The sequence below is a fragment of the Gymnodraco acuticeps genome, unplaced genomic scaffold, assembly GCF_902827175.1.
Source record: "Gymnodraco acuticeps unplaced genomic scaffold, fGymAcu1.1, whole genome shotgun sequence".
In the NCBI taxonomy this organism is placed as follows: Eukaryota; Metazoa; Chordata; class Actinopteri; order Perciformes; family Bathydraconidae; genus Gymnodraco; species Gymnodraco acuticeps.
The window spans coordinates 167,978-185,387 of NW_022990094.1; the positions used below are offsets into that span (position 1 = coordinate 167,978).

The following is a 17,410-nucleotide window of genomic DNA, read 5'->3' on the forward strand; positions in this document are numbered from 1 at the left end:
TCTTAATATATTAATATATTTATTATTCAATAGTCCTTAATCAAGAAGTCTCCAAAAACTACCTTTAAACATGTATCACACAAGAACCCAACCATCCTGGGTAAAAGGTACATTTCCGAGGAACACGTAAAGGCAACATGAAACCACACAACATCACCAGGCCGCCGCCCCCTAACTATTAAGCTGACGTTTGCTATGAGTTTCATTACTGTTTTTCTGCAGTGATCACGAGAGGCGTACAAAGTTCAGATTTCAACAATGTAGTTGAAGGTAAACTTAACTTGTAACATTTCTACATCAATGCAGTCATTGTGAATTGAATGATTGTTGTGTGGTAGCTGCGTTACATTGTTATGAACCAAAATATAGGCTTATGCCTGTGGTTGTCTAAAGGAGAATTGTATACAATCGTTTTTTCAACTGTAATATCCATGTTATGTCGAGCACTTGCAGGAATAAGTAGGTATGTGTTTCGAACTGATGCATGCTAGACTTTCCTGTCTTTTATCTGATAGGTAACTAATACCAGGGATTAACATGCTGTAGATGTAGATGTTAGGAGGAATGTAAATCAATACAGCATGGCATTTTAGCAATACCAAAGAAGTGATTTGCTCCGCCATACCCAGTAATCTCTCTATGTTTGGTTTGCACTGAGATATGCCCAGGTATGTGTGCAATGTGAATGTAGAAGGTGTAGGCCTCTCAACAACTACAGAGCCACCAAATTATGAGACAGGCACACCCAATTGTGGCAGGTTAACTGTCTCAGGACAGCCTTCACTATCATGAGTGTAACAAACAGTATTCACCCGAATGAACCACTTTGATCTTAGATTAGAGGAATTATAGTGGTTATAGTTAGATAGCGGTCCCTCTGTTATCATAAAATCATGTGATAAATAACATTTGTAGTATGAAGTACTTCAAGTCAAGAGTTGTGTGTGTGTGTGTGTGTGTGTGTGTGTGTGTGTGTGTGTGTGTGTGTGTGTGTGTGTGTGTGTGTGTGTGTGTGTGTGTGTGTGTGTGTGTGTGTGTGTGTGTGTGTGTGTGTGTGTGTGTGTGTGTGTGTGTGTGTGTGTGGACACACCCAGTCCAACAAAGTTTGAGAGTAATGACTCTGTGTGGAGCAATACGAGGGTGTGGCTTTTTCACTCAGGGAGAACAGATAAGCTGCGTTTTCCTTGTAGAGAGAGGGGCAGGAGTCAAAATCCTCACGAGACAGACGTTTACTTTCACTCTGCTGGGCTCTCTCAACAATCCAGCGGCACTTCTCTTCTCACTCTCACTCTGTGTGCCTTCCCCCAGTAGTTTGAAGCAAGACTTTTTTTAAAGGAGAAGCATCTGCTAGCACAAAGAAGTCAAAACACAAGAGGACAGCTCAAGAAAAACTAAAACACGCAGCCATGAAGGACAAAGTGAGGAGAGGAGGAAGAAATCATGCCAAGACTGGTGAGAAATCCCTGCAATGTTTTCTCTTTTCTGCTTCTCTTTCTCTCTTTGTGTCTCTTGTTGTTGCATTTTCCTCTTCCTTCTTTTTTTCGCCTGCTGCCTCTCTCGCTGGAGAATGTGAGGAGGGTGGGAGATTTAGCACTGCACTGCTGCCCTGAACATGGCTGGTGCTGTTGTCTGCTTTCACCAACTTTTTAACCACTGGAAGATCTGGTCCAATCTGGTCTGCTTTTCTAACTTTTTATGACGAATGTATGCATAGAGACAAATGCTGAACCAACCTGAAAACCAAACTGTACATTCTAAGATTGTTAATGGAGAGAAGACAAATAAAAGCTTTTATTGAAATCTCTGTATGATATTTCTCCAAAACTAAAAATGTCAACAACCTAAACTACCTATGATTTGCTATAATTTCAAGTGAGTCTTTCACCTTGTTTGAACCTTTGTAACCCTTTACGAGACAGAATGATTGAATTTAGGAAGAGTGTGATAACCATTCTTCAGGTGAGATCAGACCTCTTACATGATGATGTTAAATTCTACCACTTTTATGGTACAAACTAACCACAGAAATCATTGACAAAATAAACTCTACAGGCCTGAAAACAATGCTACTTTCTGTAGTAGTAAGGCTTCAGTAGAAAAGAGGCTGATGGCTCCTTGCCCGCAGAGAGGAGTGAACTTATTCCAACCAATCGTGAACAGAGAAACCCTTTTTGGGTGCTTTTCCAGTTTTAAACTAGTGCCAGACTGATCAAATCTAGCATCAGGCTTATGTTCATGCATCCATGACTCTAAGCACGCTCGCTATACTGTCAAGCTCTAGGTTTGTATATGTTAGGTGTTTTGGCATCCTGCTGTCTCCACATGCCTGCGCTGGGTGTGGTTGTCCCTTCACGCTGAGATGACATAAAGACCAATAGGAAAATTCAACAGGTTTAGTCACACTGCAGGTTAAGGAACAAGCTACAACCTGCTCCCCCTCTGGTTCGGCGTGAGTGTTATGAAGCGGGCACACCCCACTTTCTCTCTTGGGAAGTTTCTTGCATACATTTGCCCTAACCCTCCGGCACTCTCACACACACAGACTCTGCAGTTAAGCTCATGATAATTTAAGAGGAGATCAGCACACTTGTCTCTGCGGCAACAGATGATCTGAACATAATTCATTCATTCTTTCATTCATTCTTTCATTCATTCTTTCATTCATTCCGATACTCATGTATTTTCTAGGGCAGGTTTTCAGGATGAATAGTGAGCTGGAAGCAATCCAAGCATGTCATGAGTTGAAGCCAGCCTCAACTATTTTCTTGCCGAGTGCAATTCCTAACTTGGTTGCTTTTCTCCTTTAAATAGATGCAGTGAGCCCGACTGGTGAAAAAGATGCTGTTGGTATTAAGCAACTTGAGGACACTTCATTCCCTGTGAAGATCCAAGGAGCAGGAGTAGAGCCATTTGACTTGCAGGTACACAACTAGACTGCAATTTCCTCCTATTCACTGCTTTGTTATAATAATTTGACACAACTATACATATACATAACAGTTTTATATTCGGTATTTTCTTCTTTCTGAGTGTAATTATGTGTCTTTGTAGGTCCATGGCTTTTGGCTTGTTCAGGATGCCGTAATGACTCTGCTTTTGAAGGACGAGGTGTGTCCCCGTTCCAACTTGTCTTTAGCGCTCGCTGGTACGACTCTGGACCCGCTTGCAGAACTGCAAAGCCTAAAGGGGCTTAAACCAGGAGCCATCATTCGCCTGGTGGAAGGTATTATACTCGGTTTTTCTGAGATAATTCTCTTTTCATTCTGCTTTATGTCCAATCTATATTTTTGTATTATTTTCCTTAATAACTGTAATGTCAGTATTTCATGTTTTTCTTTTTTTAAATTTGCCTGGCAGCATTATTGCATACTCAAGCTGTATTAAATGACTTACTAATACATTTTGAAATAGGGCTGCCCAATATATCATTTTTCATCTTACTGTCTCGATGATATGTAACTATAATTAATGCTGCTTTTTGTGTCCAGTTCAATGTTCAAAAATGAATGTTTTATTCAGTTTAACAAGCATTTTGTTGTATTTTTGCACTATAATAAAAGTAGCAGAAAGGCAGATCTAAGTACACTTTATAAATTATTTATTATAATTTACAATCTTATCACGATATTCATCAATGAGTGCCCTTATTTTAAGCAGTTTTAGCTTTTGAACACTAACAATGAATGTATTTAGTTTTTCTTTGTACTTTTACCAATACGGTGTATGCTCTCCTGCACGTCCCCATGTGTCCTAGTCTGCATAAGCTGAATGTAGGATAATGGTGTAATGATTAATTATAGAATCAGAATATACAACAAGATTACTCTAGTCCTTATATTCATCACACCCATCGTCCTCTCCCTTTCACACCCAATAACAACTCATCTCATTGTAAATAGCTGACTCGCCTTTTCTGAGTCATCTTAACGAGGTTTAACGTTGCAGAGATTTCAAATTTGTGCCAACAAATTATTCTGCTTCTCGCCAGATAGCTGTTGAAACAATAAAAACCAACTACCTTGTCATCTTTTATTAGATACAGTATATTGACTCAGACTTGTGTCTGTGAGAATACACACCATTGACTACATGGTACTTAATATTACTTCAATTTAAATAGTCTTGAACTCATGTAAGGAGATCATGACATCCAATGGTAATTCTCTTCTGAATGATCTTGAATCAAATCTCTCCTGTGCATTCTTGCTGTAGAAAAACAAAGAGGGTCCACAGTTTCATTAGGGAGAGGGTCACATTTATAACACCACCTTGTGACTTTTTCAGAGCCCTACACCGCCCGCTCAGCCAGGCACCATCTGGCCCGAGTGGTGGAGCTGCTGAGAGCGCCTGGACCTCAGGATGCACTCAGAGAGGGACGCTCCCCCAGCATACTGGAGACACTCACACACACACCAACACCAGGTACACACACACACAATGCATTGAGACAACCAAAAAGAGATACAAAATTAACAAAATGCTCTACTTTGAAAAACTGCTCTTCATATTAGTACACCTCACAACAAAATACAGCCCCTCCTTAAAATCGTTTCTCTTATACCTTTTGAACATTTGAATATCAACCCTAAATGCAACATTTTAGGGGCTTTTTACATAACTGTATTTTATTTTACATCTTAATTATCCTAATTTGGCTATAAATCATCTTCCGTTATCCCTACGTTTGAATGGAATTTATTATTTTGAGAAGGCTCTTTTTCTCTCTGTATATCTCTTTGTTGTTGTTTTCCTTTTCTTTTGTAATTGACTTACTCTCTCAAGTGTAAATAAAGTTTGAATGAATGTCTTTCTTTACTATTGTGATGATGATGAACTTTGATAATCTCCTTTCATTACTGCTGAAGACTCACCAAATGGAAAGAGCCTGAAACGCTCTCTAAGCAACTCAAAGACAGAAACCAGCAGCCAGGATGGAGCTCCGCCTGAGTTCCTCCTCCCTGGATCCTTGGACAGACCCCTCATGGGTCTGCTGCCACACAGCTCCCAACACAACGTACGTAACCACCGGAGCCTCGTTTCACACTGTGCCAGACACACACACACACACACACACACACACACACACACACACACACACACACACACACACACACACACACACACACACACACACACACACACACACACACACACACACACACACACACACACACACACACACAGGGGCGCCGCCAGGGATTTTGGGCCCCATGAAAAGATATCACATTGGTTACTTAAAAATGTTTTTCTTAATGTTTTAGAATTGTTTGGGCCCCTGTCAGTCACAGGCCCTTAGAATCGTCCTAACTTTTCACCCCCTTACGGCGCCCCTGCACACACACACACACACACACACACACACACACACACACACACACACACACACACACACACACACACACACAAACACAAACACAAACACACACACACACATTGACTCTCTTTATCTGAATTTCTTTCTCATCAGGCCCCCAGCTACCTGAAGGACTTGTCTCTCAGCTGCTGGAACCCGATTCCAGGACACAGGAAGCTGCAGGGAGACTTCCTGTACATCACCGTGGTGACAATGGAGGGACGGCGGTGTGACATCACTTCCTGTCCTAAAGGTTTCTTCATCAATAGGTAAAGAAACAATATTAGATGAAATGTTTAATTACAATCTCCCTTCTATAGGTACAGTTCATAATAATAATGATTATATATGTGACAACATTTATTAATTCTAAAAGAGTGATGTACCCTTCTGAGTAAATGAAGGAATAAATGGCAACACAATAATTAGACTTTAAGAAGATACATTTTTTATTTAATCTTTTATAATGCTCTCTTCCCCCTTCTTCATCTCAGGTCTACTGAGGAACTGTTTGACCCTCGTCCCTCACAGTCCTCCCCAGTTTGTCACTGTTTAACTGATCTGCTCTGTCAAATCAGCACTGCCTTCAAACAAGCTTTGACTACACTCAAAAACAGGTGACATTACTATATATACATATTTTCAGAATCCAGAAACAGTTAGGACTTTGGAGTGTTGTATGGTATTATATGATTCACTTGAGATTTATGATTATATGATCATATTATCTATTGCATTTCTTCCTTTAGATCTCAGTTGCCTTCGGTGGAGGTGATGCCCACTCCCTACCACACCCTGAGCTGGCTCGGGCCTCCCTGCGCCTCTCGCACCCACAAGAACGCCTTCAGCAGACTGGGAATGGATGATCAGCTGGAAACACAGGTTATTTCTAACAAGTTGTAAAGCAAAGTTGTGGCTTTGTATTGTGTATCAAGCTGCTGGCAGTGATATTAAATGTAACTATGTGTGGTATTATCTGTAGGCTCCTGACTGGAATGAGGAGTTGCAAGCTGCCAGAGATCTTCCACAAGGCAGTCTGGAGGAGAGGCTGCGGAGAGACAAAACGCTGCTCCAGGTAACCAAGAAAGAAGGAATGAATGCTAATGTGTCAAACATGCTAAGAAATAAGAACAATAGGAATCCATGAGCGGGATCTGGTTGAAAGGGAAAGTAAAGTAGCTCTTAAACTGCTGTGACAATGTACCCTTTTTAGGATAATGTTGCTACTGCCCAATTGTTTTGGTTTTTATTTTTATTTTATTTCATATAACGTATTTTTTATTATATATTTCAATTGTATTTATTTCAAATGATGTCCTGTCTTGTCTTTGCCTCTGTTTTTCACATTTTTGATAAAAGAATGAAAAATTAATAAACATATTGTTAAAAAAAAGAAGAAAGAATGCCAAACCACAGCAGGACAGTTCAGGACACGTTTTGGCCTTTCAACATCCTCTGTAAACTCCTCCACGCCCCTTCATTGGTACCTGTGTTTGTGTTGTTGTTTTCCAGGTCAACAGCGCATTTGCCAGGGCTGTGGCGCAGGGGGCAGAAACAGTTGTAGATGGCTTTGTGGAGCCAGCGAATGGAAACCCTGAAGACCCAGCTTTCCTGTGGGGAGGCCTGTTCATCAGCCAGGGGGCAGCAAGCACAATGTTCGGTGGGGAGAGGGGTCGCAGGTGAGAGTAGATCACAAGTTCAGTTACAAGATTGTACAGACATTTGCTCTTAAAGCTACGCTAGGCAATTTATTTAAGAAGCGTATTTAGTCCGATTTGTTGAAATGCCTTTTACATCGCGAAGCAGTCAATGAATCAAAGGTTCTGCAAAAAAAAGTCTGGCATCTGTGGCTGTTGCAGAAATCCCATTCAATCATTTAATGGCCTCCATGCCGTTTGGCCCTTTGCCAGACTTGTACGCATCGTGCGTCACCGCAGTCTTCAACAAGACTTGGCAGACCTAATGTTCCAACCATTTAATGTTAACTTGACAGCTGTGAGTTGTATCCATGTTGGTTGTCTTAGCCCAATATAATATTATGTCTCTGATTTTCTGATATTGAAACGTGTTTGTTTCGCTCTGTGAATGAAATTGATTTGGACCTGATTATCTAAATGTTTCCTCATTTCTACTTGCAGGGCTGCTCAGAGGCTGGAGCTTCAGGGCGTGCAGGCCTACAGTGAGCTGGAGGGTCTGCAGGGTCTTCACACTCTGCCTACAGCCATCGTCGACTACAGGGGGGTTCGTCTGTCTGCTCAGGGTCTGGCCCCCGGGCTGGAGGGCTCAGACCGGGACCAGGCAGCTGCTCCTGCCGAAAGGTATAGGACTCATTATTCAACAGTCTAATGTGGTACTTAGCGCTGTCACAAACACACTTAAAATATATTTTGGGATCTCCATAGACATTTTGAGAATAAATCAACTACACAATCCTTAAGATTCCTCTTTAAAGTTGTCTTTCTTTTTGGAAAATGATTCCAACTCTTTTTACTGAAAATTGGGAAATATTTTCATCATAGCGACATGTTAAAACAAGGCATTTCACATCATTTCAAAAATTAAAAGAGTAGAAAAATAAACAAACATGAAATATAAACATCACAAAATAGAAAAATTAAAGTAAAATTAAAATAGTGTATTTAGATGCAGAGACAGCCTGTAACCATTCATATACCAAAGCATACAAATACGTTATTTGATTGATGATTTAAGAGCTGCTGGATTATTTAAAAGATTGCATCACATGTGTTATATTAACATCATGTCTATATTTCTTTTTTTTTCTGCTTATTCGTTCTTATTTTGCTCTACAGAGGCTTGCTGTATGGGGTGAATGCAGGACCTCAAGAGTCTCCCCAGCGCATGCGACTGCTGGAGCTCTTGGCTGTGTCGGCCAAACATCTCTCTCTGCAGAGATATGTTGTTGTGACGTCCAACAATTACAAGGTACCACTGTTCACCTCTGTGGACGCACAGGGCCTGCTGGGGGCTGATGGGAGGTTCTACATACTGGACGTGTTCAGGACCTTCCCAGCTGATGCCAACTTCTGCCCAGATGTTGAGAGAGAAGGCCAGGCAGTCACTGAAGACGAGGAGAGTAACAAAAAGTCTGAAGAGGGCGAGGAGGAGAAGGGTTGTGTCAAAAAAGGGTGGCCAGAGAATTATCACTCAGACTCTGGGCTTCCCAAGAGCTTCCCTCACGGACTCTGCAGACTGAGGCCAGAGCTGGTGCAGGCCTTCAAAGAGCACAAGTGAGTTCCATATGAAAAACAAATACTTTCAATTCAGTTTTCAAAAAACGTCTTTTCTGTATGGCTGACGTTTTTTTTTATTCTTCTTTTAGACATTGCCAGTTCACTCAGCATGTCAGGGAGCTGTTGGAGGAGAATGGAGGCTTTGAAGAATGTGCAATAGCTAGTAAGAAGTGATTTAGTAGATGTAACTGATACCAAAATCACAGCTATTACGGATCTTTTGGCCATTATATTGAAATATTTCTGTATAATTGCAGGTGATTCTCGGTCCACTAATGCAGTACGAGCTGCTTGTAAAGAAGTGGGCTCAGTCAGCAACATCATCTTTGAGATGCGCTTTAATCCAAGTGTCTTCTCTCCAGGTAGAACAACTAAACACACACACTCAAACACATATACATCTTTTACCATAACACAACATAACAGGGTTCTTGTGCTTTATGTTTAGAAGTATCCTTCCCTCCTGGTGATAGTAAGTCAACAAAGCTGCAGGAGAGGTTACTGAGGGAAGCCGCCGCTTTCATCGTCACACATCAGATACCAGCCTTTGTAAATAGATCCATTGTTTACATTCTATAATGGGCACAGCTTTTGCAAGCATGAAACCTGCTCATCATACGTGTGTGTTTGTGTGTGCAGGTGGAGTATTGCCTACACAGCAATGAGGCACCAATGGATGGAGCTTCTCTAAAACAGGCACTACATCAGAGGGGCATCAGCCTCCGCTATCTGGGCCATGTGATGACCGCCATCAGCCAATCCGAACACAAGGAGCGCCTGAGGCATATAATGGTGTGTTTAATTACGAATGAGTTCAAACTAAAACTAGTGTTTCTGATGTTATCACCCTCTTAACGGTGCTTTCTAACACCCTCTTTCCATCTAAACAGAGAGCGGTCATAGGGGACATTTTCACCCGCTCAACAAGGAGAGTGTTCAACAACTTCCTCCAGGTACTTGACAGTATTCTGCACAGAGCATGTTTGCATACCTCAAGTTGCTCTGCAGGTGTGGGTCCTCACACAAAAATGAACTGTGGCCTCTGGTTATGTCTTTGCAGGGTGTGGACGTGCCTAGCCTCTCTGCAGCTGTCAGTCACTTCCTCTGCTGCCTATTGGTTCCCCACTTCACACCTACTCCTGTGGGGGAGGAGACCAAGAAGAAGTCTAGGCGGCGCGGCAGAGGGCCCGGGGCGGGGGCCGCTGAGAGCTCACCCTGGAGCACGCTCACTGGGGCAGAGCTGTGGACCCTGCTCTGCCAGGAGGCTGCTGAGACATACAACATCTCTGACAGCCTTGGGTGAGCAAACAGCCTTTGTTTGTTGTCCCCTCAGGTTTGTTTGTTTGTTACACAAAGGCTCAGTCCATTTTAGAACAAGTTTGAGATTTTTATCGTCCTTGTTTTCCTCATGTCTCAACTAGTGCTCAAGACGTGAGGACCCCACAAAGTCAATAGCAAAAACAATACATAATAGGACCAGAAATAGTCATATTTATAGTACATATTTGATAACAGTGAGACTGAGACAGAATAAAAAAGAGTCCATTTACTTCAAATTAAAGGTGGGGTCGGTCATTTTGGAGAAACCAGCTCGAGATCGCTCGAATTTGAAAATACACAACCCGGAAAAATCTGCCACTTCCTTACAGAGCCCCTCCTCCAACACACACGAACGCGCACATGACCAATGAGGGCATGAGATAAGTTTGTGCACAGATGGAAGGCTGACAGGCAGGTAGGCCATCCAGTTATTTTAGCCGGGCCGGCTCAGATGATTGGTCGTGCTTTTTACAGCGCTACGGCTTCCAGAGATGACATTTTTGTATGGATTCGTTGTCAAAGCACTTAAGATATTCATTGCTATCGGGATGTTAAGAGCATTCCATGGAATATAACAACAAGTGTATCTCGAGCCGGTTTCTCAAACTTACCTACCCCACGTTTAATATTAAAATACAAGCGAGTTCCTTCCTACTTGTTTAGAAGAGGATGGATACTGTGTTCTAAAATGTTTTGCTGTTTATAGGATGAATTGCTGTACAGGCTAGTGGCTTATTCTTGGTCAATGCTTATGACTTTTCTTGCTTTACAATTTAAGAAACACGTGTCATTTTTCTCTGTGACAGCTCTGGGCCAAACCACCTGGTGGAGCACTACGGTCTTCAGAAGCTCTCTTTGCTCAGAGAGTTCTGTTTAAAGACTGGAGTACAGGTAAGAGCAAACAAATAGAGTGAGGTTTTTATAAACATTGACTCAAAATTGAAAAGATTTATACTAAAAGGGAAAGTATGTTTCTTATTTCTCTGTCTACACTAGTTGAGACTGAGAGACTACATCCTCGACAACCAAAATAAAGCTCCCATTGGTCCAGACGACGTCCTCAACATCTTCCCCGTTGTCAAGCACAATGAAATGCCAACTGTGGATGCTTCAAAAGCACACCGTGCTGCAGAGAGCTTCATTAAGAAGGGTAGGTCAATAAAGACGAGTCCTTGAGCTCCAGATTCTTGTATCTGTAATCCTTGTGCTACATGGGCCTTTTGAACAACATGTAAATGAAATGTAAATTCACAACGGTATGTTTCTCAACTGCAGGTCTGCTGGATCAGGCCCATGAAAAGCTCAAAGAAGCCACCTACTTGTTTGGTAGAGTGTGTGATGACCTGAACCCAGAGTCCTGTTTCTGCCACACCCTGTTGGCCAAGGTGGCCTTTATGCAGGGCAAAGCAGCTGAGGTAGGCTAACTGTGCTAAGTATTAGCTGCTACATTAGGCAAGTTATTGACTTGTTTTGAAATGAACACATTTTACAAACATTTGAGACAGAAATATTGTACTTTTTACTCTACAACATATATCTGACAGTATAGTTAAAATCACTTCAGAAGATTTTACAAAGTGAAAGAGTGTACCATGACACTATGGAAAATGTTGTAAATCTGAATGAATTTCACTTATTGTCTATACATTAAGCTGGCCATTAATTATTGTCATCACCGTGGCTTCCTTTGTTCTAAAGGCTCGCAGTGTCCAGCTGAAAGCAGTGGTCATCAGTGAGAGAGTGCTTGGCTTCGACCATCCAAACACTATCCAGCAATACGTGAGTACAGTATACCTACATATTGTTCTTGATGCTACAAACCCCTGGTCACTCTGAGATAGATATGAACTGTATATTTCTAGAGACTTTTAATGCACTTTAAATGTGTTTAGAGTGTGATTATTCTCATTTGTTCTATGCAGGCCCTCTTGGCGGTGTATGTGTTTGCTGGAGGGGAAACAGCCCTAGCCCAGAAGTGTCTCCTCAGAGCTCGTCTGCTTATACTAACGGTCCACGGAGAGGACCATCCCTACATCGCAACAGTGGATGTAAGTTACAACACCTATAGCGCACAAAAAAAGATTTTAACAATATAATTTTTGACAATGATAATCCTCATTGTTTTCTTGCAGAGCTGTCTTGGGTTGGTTCTGACTGGGGATCAGAGAGGTCAGTTCTTAAAGAACGCTCTGAGACTCAACACCTCCTTCTTCGGCTCCTCACATCTGCACACTGCTCTCAGGTAAGCTTGCATTCATACTTTGCAATAAAAGTAATAAAGTTGAGCTACTTTGTCCCGTTTTCTAACATCACACAATTCCTTGACGTGTTTTTCGTGTCTGTACAGCGAGCACCTGGTGGCCCACTGGATGTGTAGCAAGGGTGACTACAGGAGTGCCATGACCCATGAGAAAGAGGCCCTCGCTGCTTTCACCTCCATAGTGAGTACATCTATTGAAATGATATGAAAAAGAATGTTGTGGTAAAGGAAAAAAATCCTCCCAAACTAATTCTCCAACTAACACAGACAAACAATACAACACAAATGATGCACACAACATACTTGTTTAAACAAATCTGTTATTTTCATGGTTCTACTGCTAAAGGTGTGAAAAAAGTGTTCCTGTTTTTCAGGGAATAGTTTTGATGGGTATCCTCTTAAATCATACAAACCTCTGTGTCGTTTGCGCATTAGAGTAATCTTATGACATATGTCTTTTCTCAGTTTGGAGAGGATCACGCTCAGACACGCATCAGCAAAGAGCTTCTGTGCACAATAACCAAGCAAGCAGTGAAGGTGGAGCGCTCCCTCCGGCAGGCAGGAGCCGACTGCACGGAGCAGGCGGTGGAGGTAAGCTCAGGAGCTCAGTCTGTCTCTGAAAGCATTGACATGTTTGAATATTACAAAGTCAAAGGGAAGTTTGTTTATTAATCTCCCTGTCCTCTCGGTCCTCAGTATCTATCCTCCAAATCTGACACTGTGCTGGAGCAAATGGTTCTGGTGACAGGGATCAGGAGCATCACACACAGGTAAATAATCATTGTGATGTATATGATATGCTTAAACTTGTTGAAGCAATGTGACCCACACTCTTGACCCACAATTCTGGCATCAATTGGTTGTTGATCGATAGTGATTTTTGTATCATTGTAAGAAATTACCCAAAAATCCCTTAAATTAATTTATTTGAAGAATTATGAACAAGATATGTTCTTATTGCAAATGTGTGTACTATCTATACTGAAGTAAGTAATGGTGATACTGTCTCAGACCTATTTTAGCATATCTTTCTTACTTATAGTCCAACGAATGCACACATATTGCTACATCTGTGATGTGACTGTATAATTTCCCCCAAGATTTATGATACTTAGAAATGGGCCATTCTGCACTAAAAAGTATTTGTAATACTCTTTTTTTGTTCTCCTGGACTTTTGTTGCAATTCTACAAATCAAAAAAAAAGTTGAATCACTATTTTAATAATACTAGTGATTACACTTTATAACTTTCAAACACTAAGTCATGCATTCACTTTTTCAAAGATACCATCTGCACGGTGTACCGATACTTGAAAGGTACCGCGATACCCTGCCGTTAAAAACGTTACGATTCCTCCGTTTCATTAGTATCGGTACTTTAAGAATGACGGGGAAAAGTACTCCGGTGAGAAAGCGCCGTTTTAATAAGAACCGTGTGTGTTCAGCGCTCTGCTTCCACTCCCTGCACTGCAGCCGTGCCTGCAGTCCCTCCCCTCTCAAGCACGCTCTAAGTCCCTCCCCTCTCTCGTGCACGCGCTAGCTGCCAGAGCATGTGAGAAAGCGAGAAGCATGGCTGCAAGTGGGAGTGCAACTGCAGCTGCGCCTCGGCTTGTTGACAAAAAAGACGCAAGAAGCGAAAAACAAAAAAGTTGTTTATAGATGATGCTTAATTGTATTTAATACACATTCTAGTCATTTATTTAATTTATTGTTCTCATTGTTTAAAAGTTTGTGTTATCGTTCTGGTGTGAAATAAAGCACAATAATTACATTTAAGACTGTTTCCCTTTTTTTAAGAAAAGTATCGAAAAATAATCGGAATCGCAATTCTTGACTTGGTATCGAAACCAAAATGTTGGTATTGTGACAACACTAAGCTACCAGCCTTTATTGCTATTACAAAAATGTAAGAAAAAGTGTTTAAATGTTTTGGAAGCCACTTATTAACTTGTGCTTTCACAGGGATGGGCTCCAGGAGTATTGGAAGAAACACAAAGAACTAAAGGCAGCAGTGGCAAAGGAACTTGGATTCATTGTAACCAACGGGGTCGTCACCCTGATTGTTAACGAAGAAGAGAAAAGCTCAGATCCAAACACAGGAAGCGGGAAGGAAGCTGAGGATGGAGGAAGCCCAGCGGTGGAGAATGCCAGCGACAGCCAACAGGAGCAGCCAGAGGAAGAAAGCTCAGAGAAAAGTGATGCCATGACTAATGGTCATGTAGTGGAGCCCGCTGTAGAGAGCCAGCAAGGGGAGAAAGCAGATGTAGAGGGAGGAGAGAGTGACAGAGCTTCAGATGCTGAGGTCAATATTGTGAATGGGGGGTCAGAGGTCAGTGATGCAGGACAGGAAACTGAGTCCAGTGCACCAAATGAAGTAAACAGCAACATAGTCAATGGGGAGGTACAATCTAATGCAACAGCTGATGAGATTAAATCCGAGTCAAATGGGGTTAATGGTGAGATCAATGCAGCCTGTGACATCACTGTAAAGCATTCAGTCGTTAAGAGCAATGGAACCTGGGCAGATGTTGTTTCCAAAGCCAATGGAGCAGCAGACACAGCAGTCAATGGAACAGCAGGCAGTGTTACTGCTAACAGAGAAGCTGAAAAGTGAAAACATGTCAAACAGGAACACAGTGTTGTAGTCAAGTTTTTCTTAGTCACTGCTGTAAGATGACACTCTCCCAGGATCCCAGATGTATTATGATCCGATAAACTAAAGCAGGCAACAGAATGAGATGATGAATATTACTTTTTGCTGAAGGTGTTTTTTCCTGATTCTGGGAGAGGGCTGTACTGTTGAGTGTTATTCTTTTTTAACAATAAACTTTTTACTGGTTACTCTGGTTATGATGTTGTTGTTTTTTTAAATACCTGGGTGTAGACCGGATGTGTTTTACAAACAATCACATTACAAAACATACCTGAAAGCATGGGACTCCAAAATGGGGTTTATGACCCCTAGGGGCTGCTTAGAGTTACTGCAGTGTGTGCCCGAGTAGATATTTTGAAAGCCCTTTACAAACATTAAAATATATCTGAAAATGCACATCAAAGTACAACTATACAAACATATAATTAGCATAAATAAATTGGCCTTTGTGTGTAAAAGAACCTTAACATTTTCCCATTGATGACAACAATGACAACTGATTTTGATCATTGTAAAACCGTTGGCAGCAACACCCTGGATATAAACTGTAGCCTGCTGCAGAGTAATGCTCTGGAAAGTTAAGTCCCCACGGTGTTGGATATCCAGTGATGTCCCACCTGCTGAACCAGTGGGAGCCACACCCAGCTTCACCCTGAACAGGTGTGGCTGGGTGTGCTCACAAACAAATGGAACGCCATACATGTGCAAAAACCGTAGTGTGTTGAGAAAATTCAGATTGCATTTATCCAATATTTTACAAAAAAAAACACCTTGAGGCAAACTATGATTTTATTGAAAGAGTCTCCAATTAGAGGACTCTCTTGCTTAAAAAAAAAATGGCAACAATATAAAGTCAGTTTATGGTTCCTCCCCTTTCTCCCACATGTGTTTCCCTCTGAATTATCTCTAAATCAGGACAGTGTTGGTACTGTGGCTCAGGCGGCTCTGCCCAGGTGGATTGTGGGAGACGGTTAAGGCTGCTGGTTGGAAAGGTGATGACTGCAGTGTCACTGAAGACGTCAATCAGACGGGATGGACAAGGCAGCAGTCTGTCCTCACACACAGACACAGCCTGAGTAAGGTAGATGTAGTCCCGCTTGAATTCTCTCTCGATAGTTCTGTTGGGATGACAGACAGGAAATGTAACCTCACCTCAGCTGCCATTTCTTTAACATCATCTCCCTCATTTATGTCTTGTACTAACCTGTCCAAAATGCCATTGAAGCTGTTTCCAATGATTATCATCCGAGGAAGACATTGAGTACTCCAATTCTTCCACAGAAGGTTGTTGTACAGAGCTTTCCCACAATGCATTAGGTAAAAGAGTGTGGGCTTAGTCGCCAGACGCTTTCCTTCCTGCAAAATATAGGGAGACGTTCATCGTATTGTTAGAGTTTCAACATCTTCAACAACACTGGCAGATTAATTATAATTGTTTGTATTTGATCGATTGTATGTGTAGGGAACTTGCCGTTTTTGTACATGTATAACAGGTAAAAAAGAAGAACTGACCTCATTTTCTGTGAGTACAGTCAAACCCAGCTGCATTAACACATCCCTCTCTCCAGATGAAAAGGCGGGGTCATAAATAAAGCAGTCCTTCAGAGGAATCTAAAACAGAAGGTGAAGTCAGACACAGAACTCAATGAACAGGGTTTCATGAAGACTGTTAGTTATCTCATTAGATCAACACATCCTCTAACCTGTCCTGCGTCCAATAGCAGCAGCAACATGGCGAGCTGGAAGCGAGCTGAGACACACGAGGAAAAGGAGCCAAGGCCATAACACACACAGTCCAGATGTTGAAACAGCTGGCCATCTTCTGTGGAGCCTTCAGGGTCCCTGTCCTCTTGAGGTTTTGAGAGCTCTACTGATCCTAGTGCCACCAGAAGCTGCTCTGAAGACAAGAGTCCCCAAAAGGGTCACTGAGCTGCATGATAAATGACTCCATAGTCAAACTAATATATTTGTTGATACTGACACCACTTCAGAATACTCACCTTTCCACTGAGGCCAAAACTCCTCGCATCTAAGCTCAGACCTGCAAAAGGAGGGGATTAGCAATGTTACTGGTTACAACATGAACAATTAATGATATCCCTAAGGTTTCTGCTTAACTGGACTTCTTACACTGTGTCTCTGATTCTTTTTACAGTTTTCCCGATGTCCAGCGGCTCCTGGCAGCATCTTGAGTTTGAGGACACCTGAAGTGGTTTTGATTTCCGCGCTGCACCTTTTCGTCGCCGGGCAACTTGCCACTGCTCCCCGGTGTCCGACATCTGTTTTAATTCACCGGTGACCCATGTAAAAACGTATAAATATTTCTTTACAATATATTTTCCATTAACAAAGTTCTTATGTGAGTGCTTCCATGGGCTGGCGAGTCTAAAGCCATACGGATTATTTTGAGTGCAACACAATCATTTTTCTCTTCCGATGTCATGCCAAATAATACATCGTGTTTGTAAAATTACTTGTTTAATAAACGAACTATAGACGTGTAGGTTAAATATATTAAAAGAAACGGTAATACGCTTTATATTATAATAATGATATAAATTAGCGATAGA

General features: G+C 41.7%; 2 protein-coding genes across 4 annotated transcripts; one reads left to right on the plus strand and one right to left on the minus strand.

Annotated features, from left to right (window-relative positions):
• Positions 1-157: 157 nt before the first annotated feature.
• On the plus strand, positions 158-15,028 carry si:ch211-166a6.5 (clustered mitochondria protein homolog). 3 transcript variants are annotated; one of them, XM_034216384.1, is made up of 29 exons: positions 158-270; positions 1,309-1,452; positions 2,812-2,921; positions 3,052-3,223; positions 4,285-4,422; positions 4,866-5,014; positions 5,468-5,622; positions 5,848-5,970; positions 6,103-6,235; positions 6,336-6,428; positions 6,866-7,032; positions 7,492-7,671; positions 8,167-8,604; positions 8,697-8,770; positions 8,865-8,969; positions 9,056-9,156; positions 9,247-9,399; positions 9,498-9,560; positions 9,668-9,906; positions 10,734-10,818; positions 10,924-11,077; positions 11,203-11,342; positions 11,626-11,706; positions 11,850-11,975; positions 12,060-12,169; positions 12,275-12,368; positions 12,653-12,778; positions 12,884-12,957; positions 14,150-14,801. In XM_034216384.1, exons 2-29 carry the CDS (start codon positions 1,407-1,409, stop codon positions 14,799-14,801), a joined length of 4,281 nt encoding a protein of 1,426 aa, XP_034072275.1. In that variant the 5' UTR covers positions 158-270; positions 1,309-1,406. The 3 variants fall into 3 exon arrangements, with proteins under 3 accessions (XP_034072275.1, XP_034072277.1, XP_034072276.1); XM_034216386.1 differs by lacking the exon at positions 158-270 and having other exon boundaries at positions 1,147-1,452; positions 9,059-9,156; positions 14,150-15,028; XM_034216385.1 differs by lacking the exon at positions 158-270 and having other exon boundaries at positions 1,148-1,452; positions 14,150-15,028.
• Positions 15,029-15,611: 583 nt separating this feature from the next.
• On the minus strand, positions 15,612-17,309 carry srrd (SRR1 domain containing). The gene is made up of 6 exons (XM_034216354.1): positions 16,971-17,309; positions 16,841-16,881; positions 16,544-16,737; positions 16,353-16,451; positions 16,045-16,196; positions 15,612-15,958 (listed from the first exon to the last, which is right to left on the minus strand). Exons 1-6 carry the CDS (start codon positions 17,117-17,119, stop codon positions 15,694-15,696), a joined length of 900 nt encoding a protein of 299 aa, XP_034072245.1. The 5' UTR covers positions 17,120-17,309; the 3' UTR covers positions 15,612-15,693.
• Between the last annotated feature and the right edge of the window lie 101 nt (positions 17,310-17,410).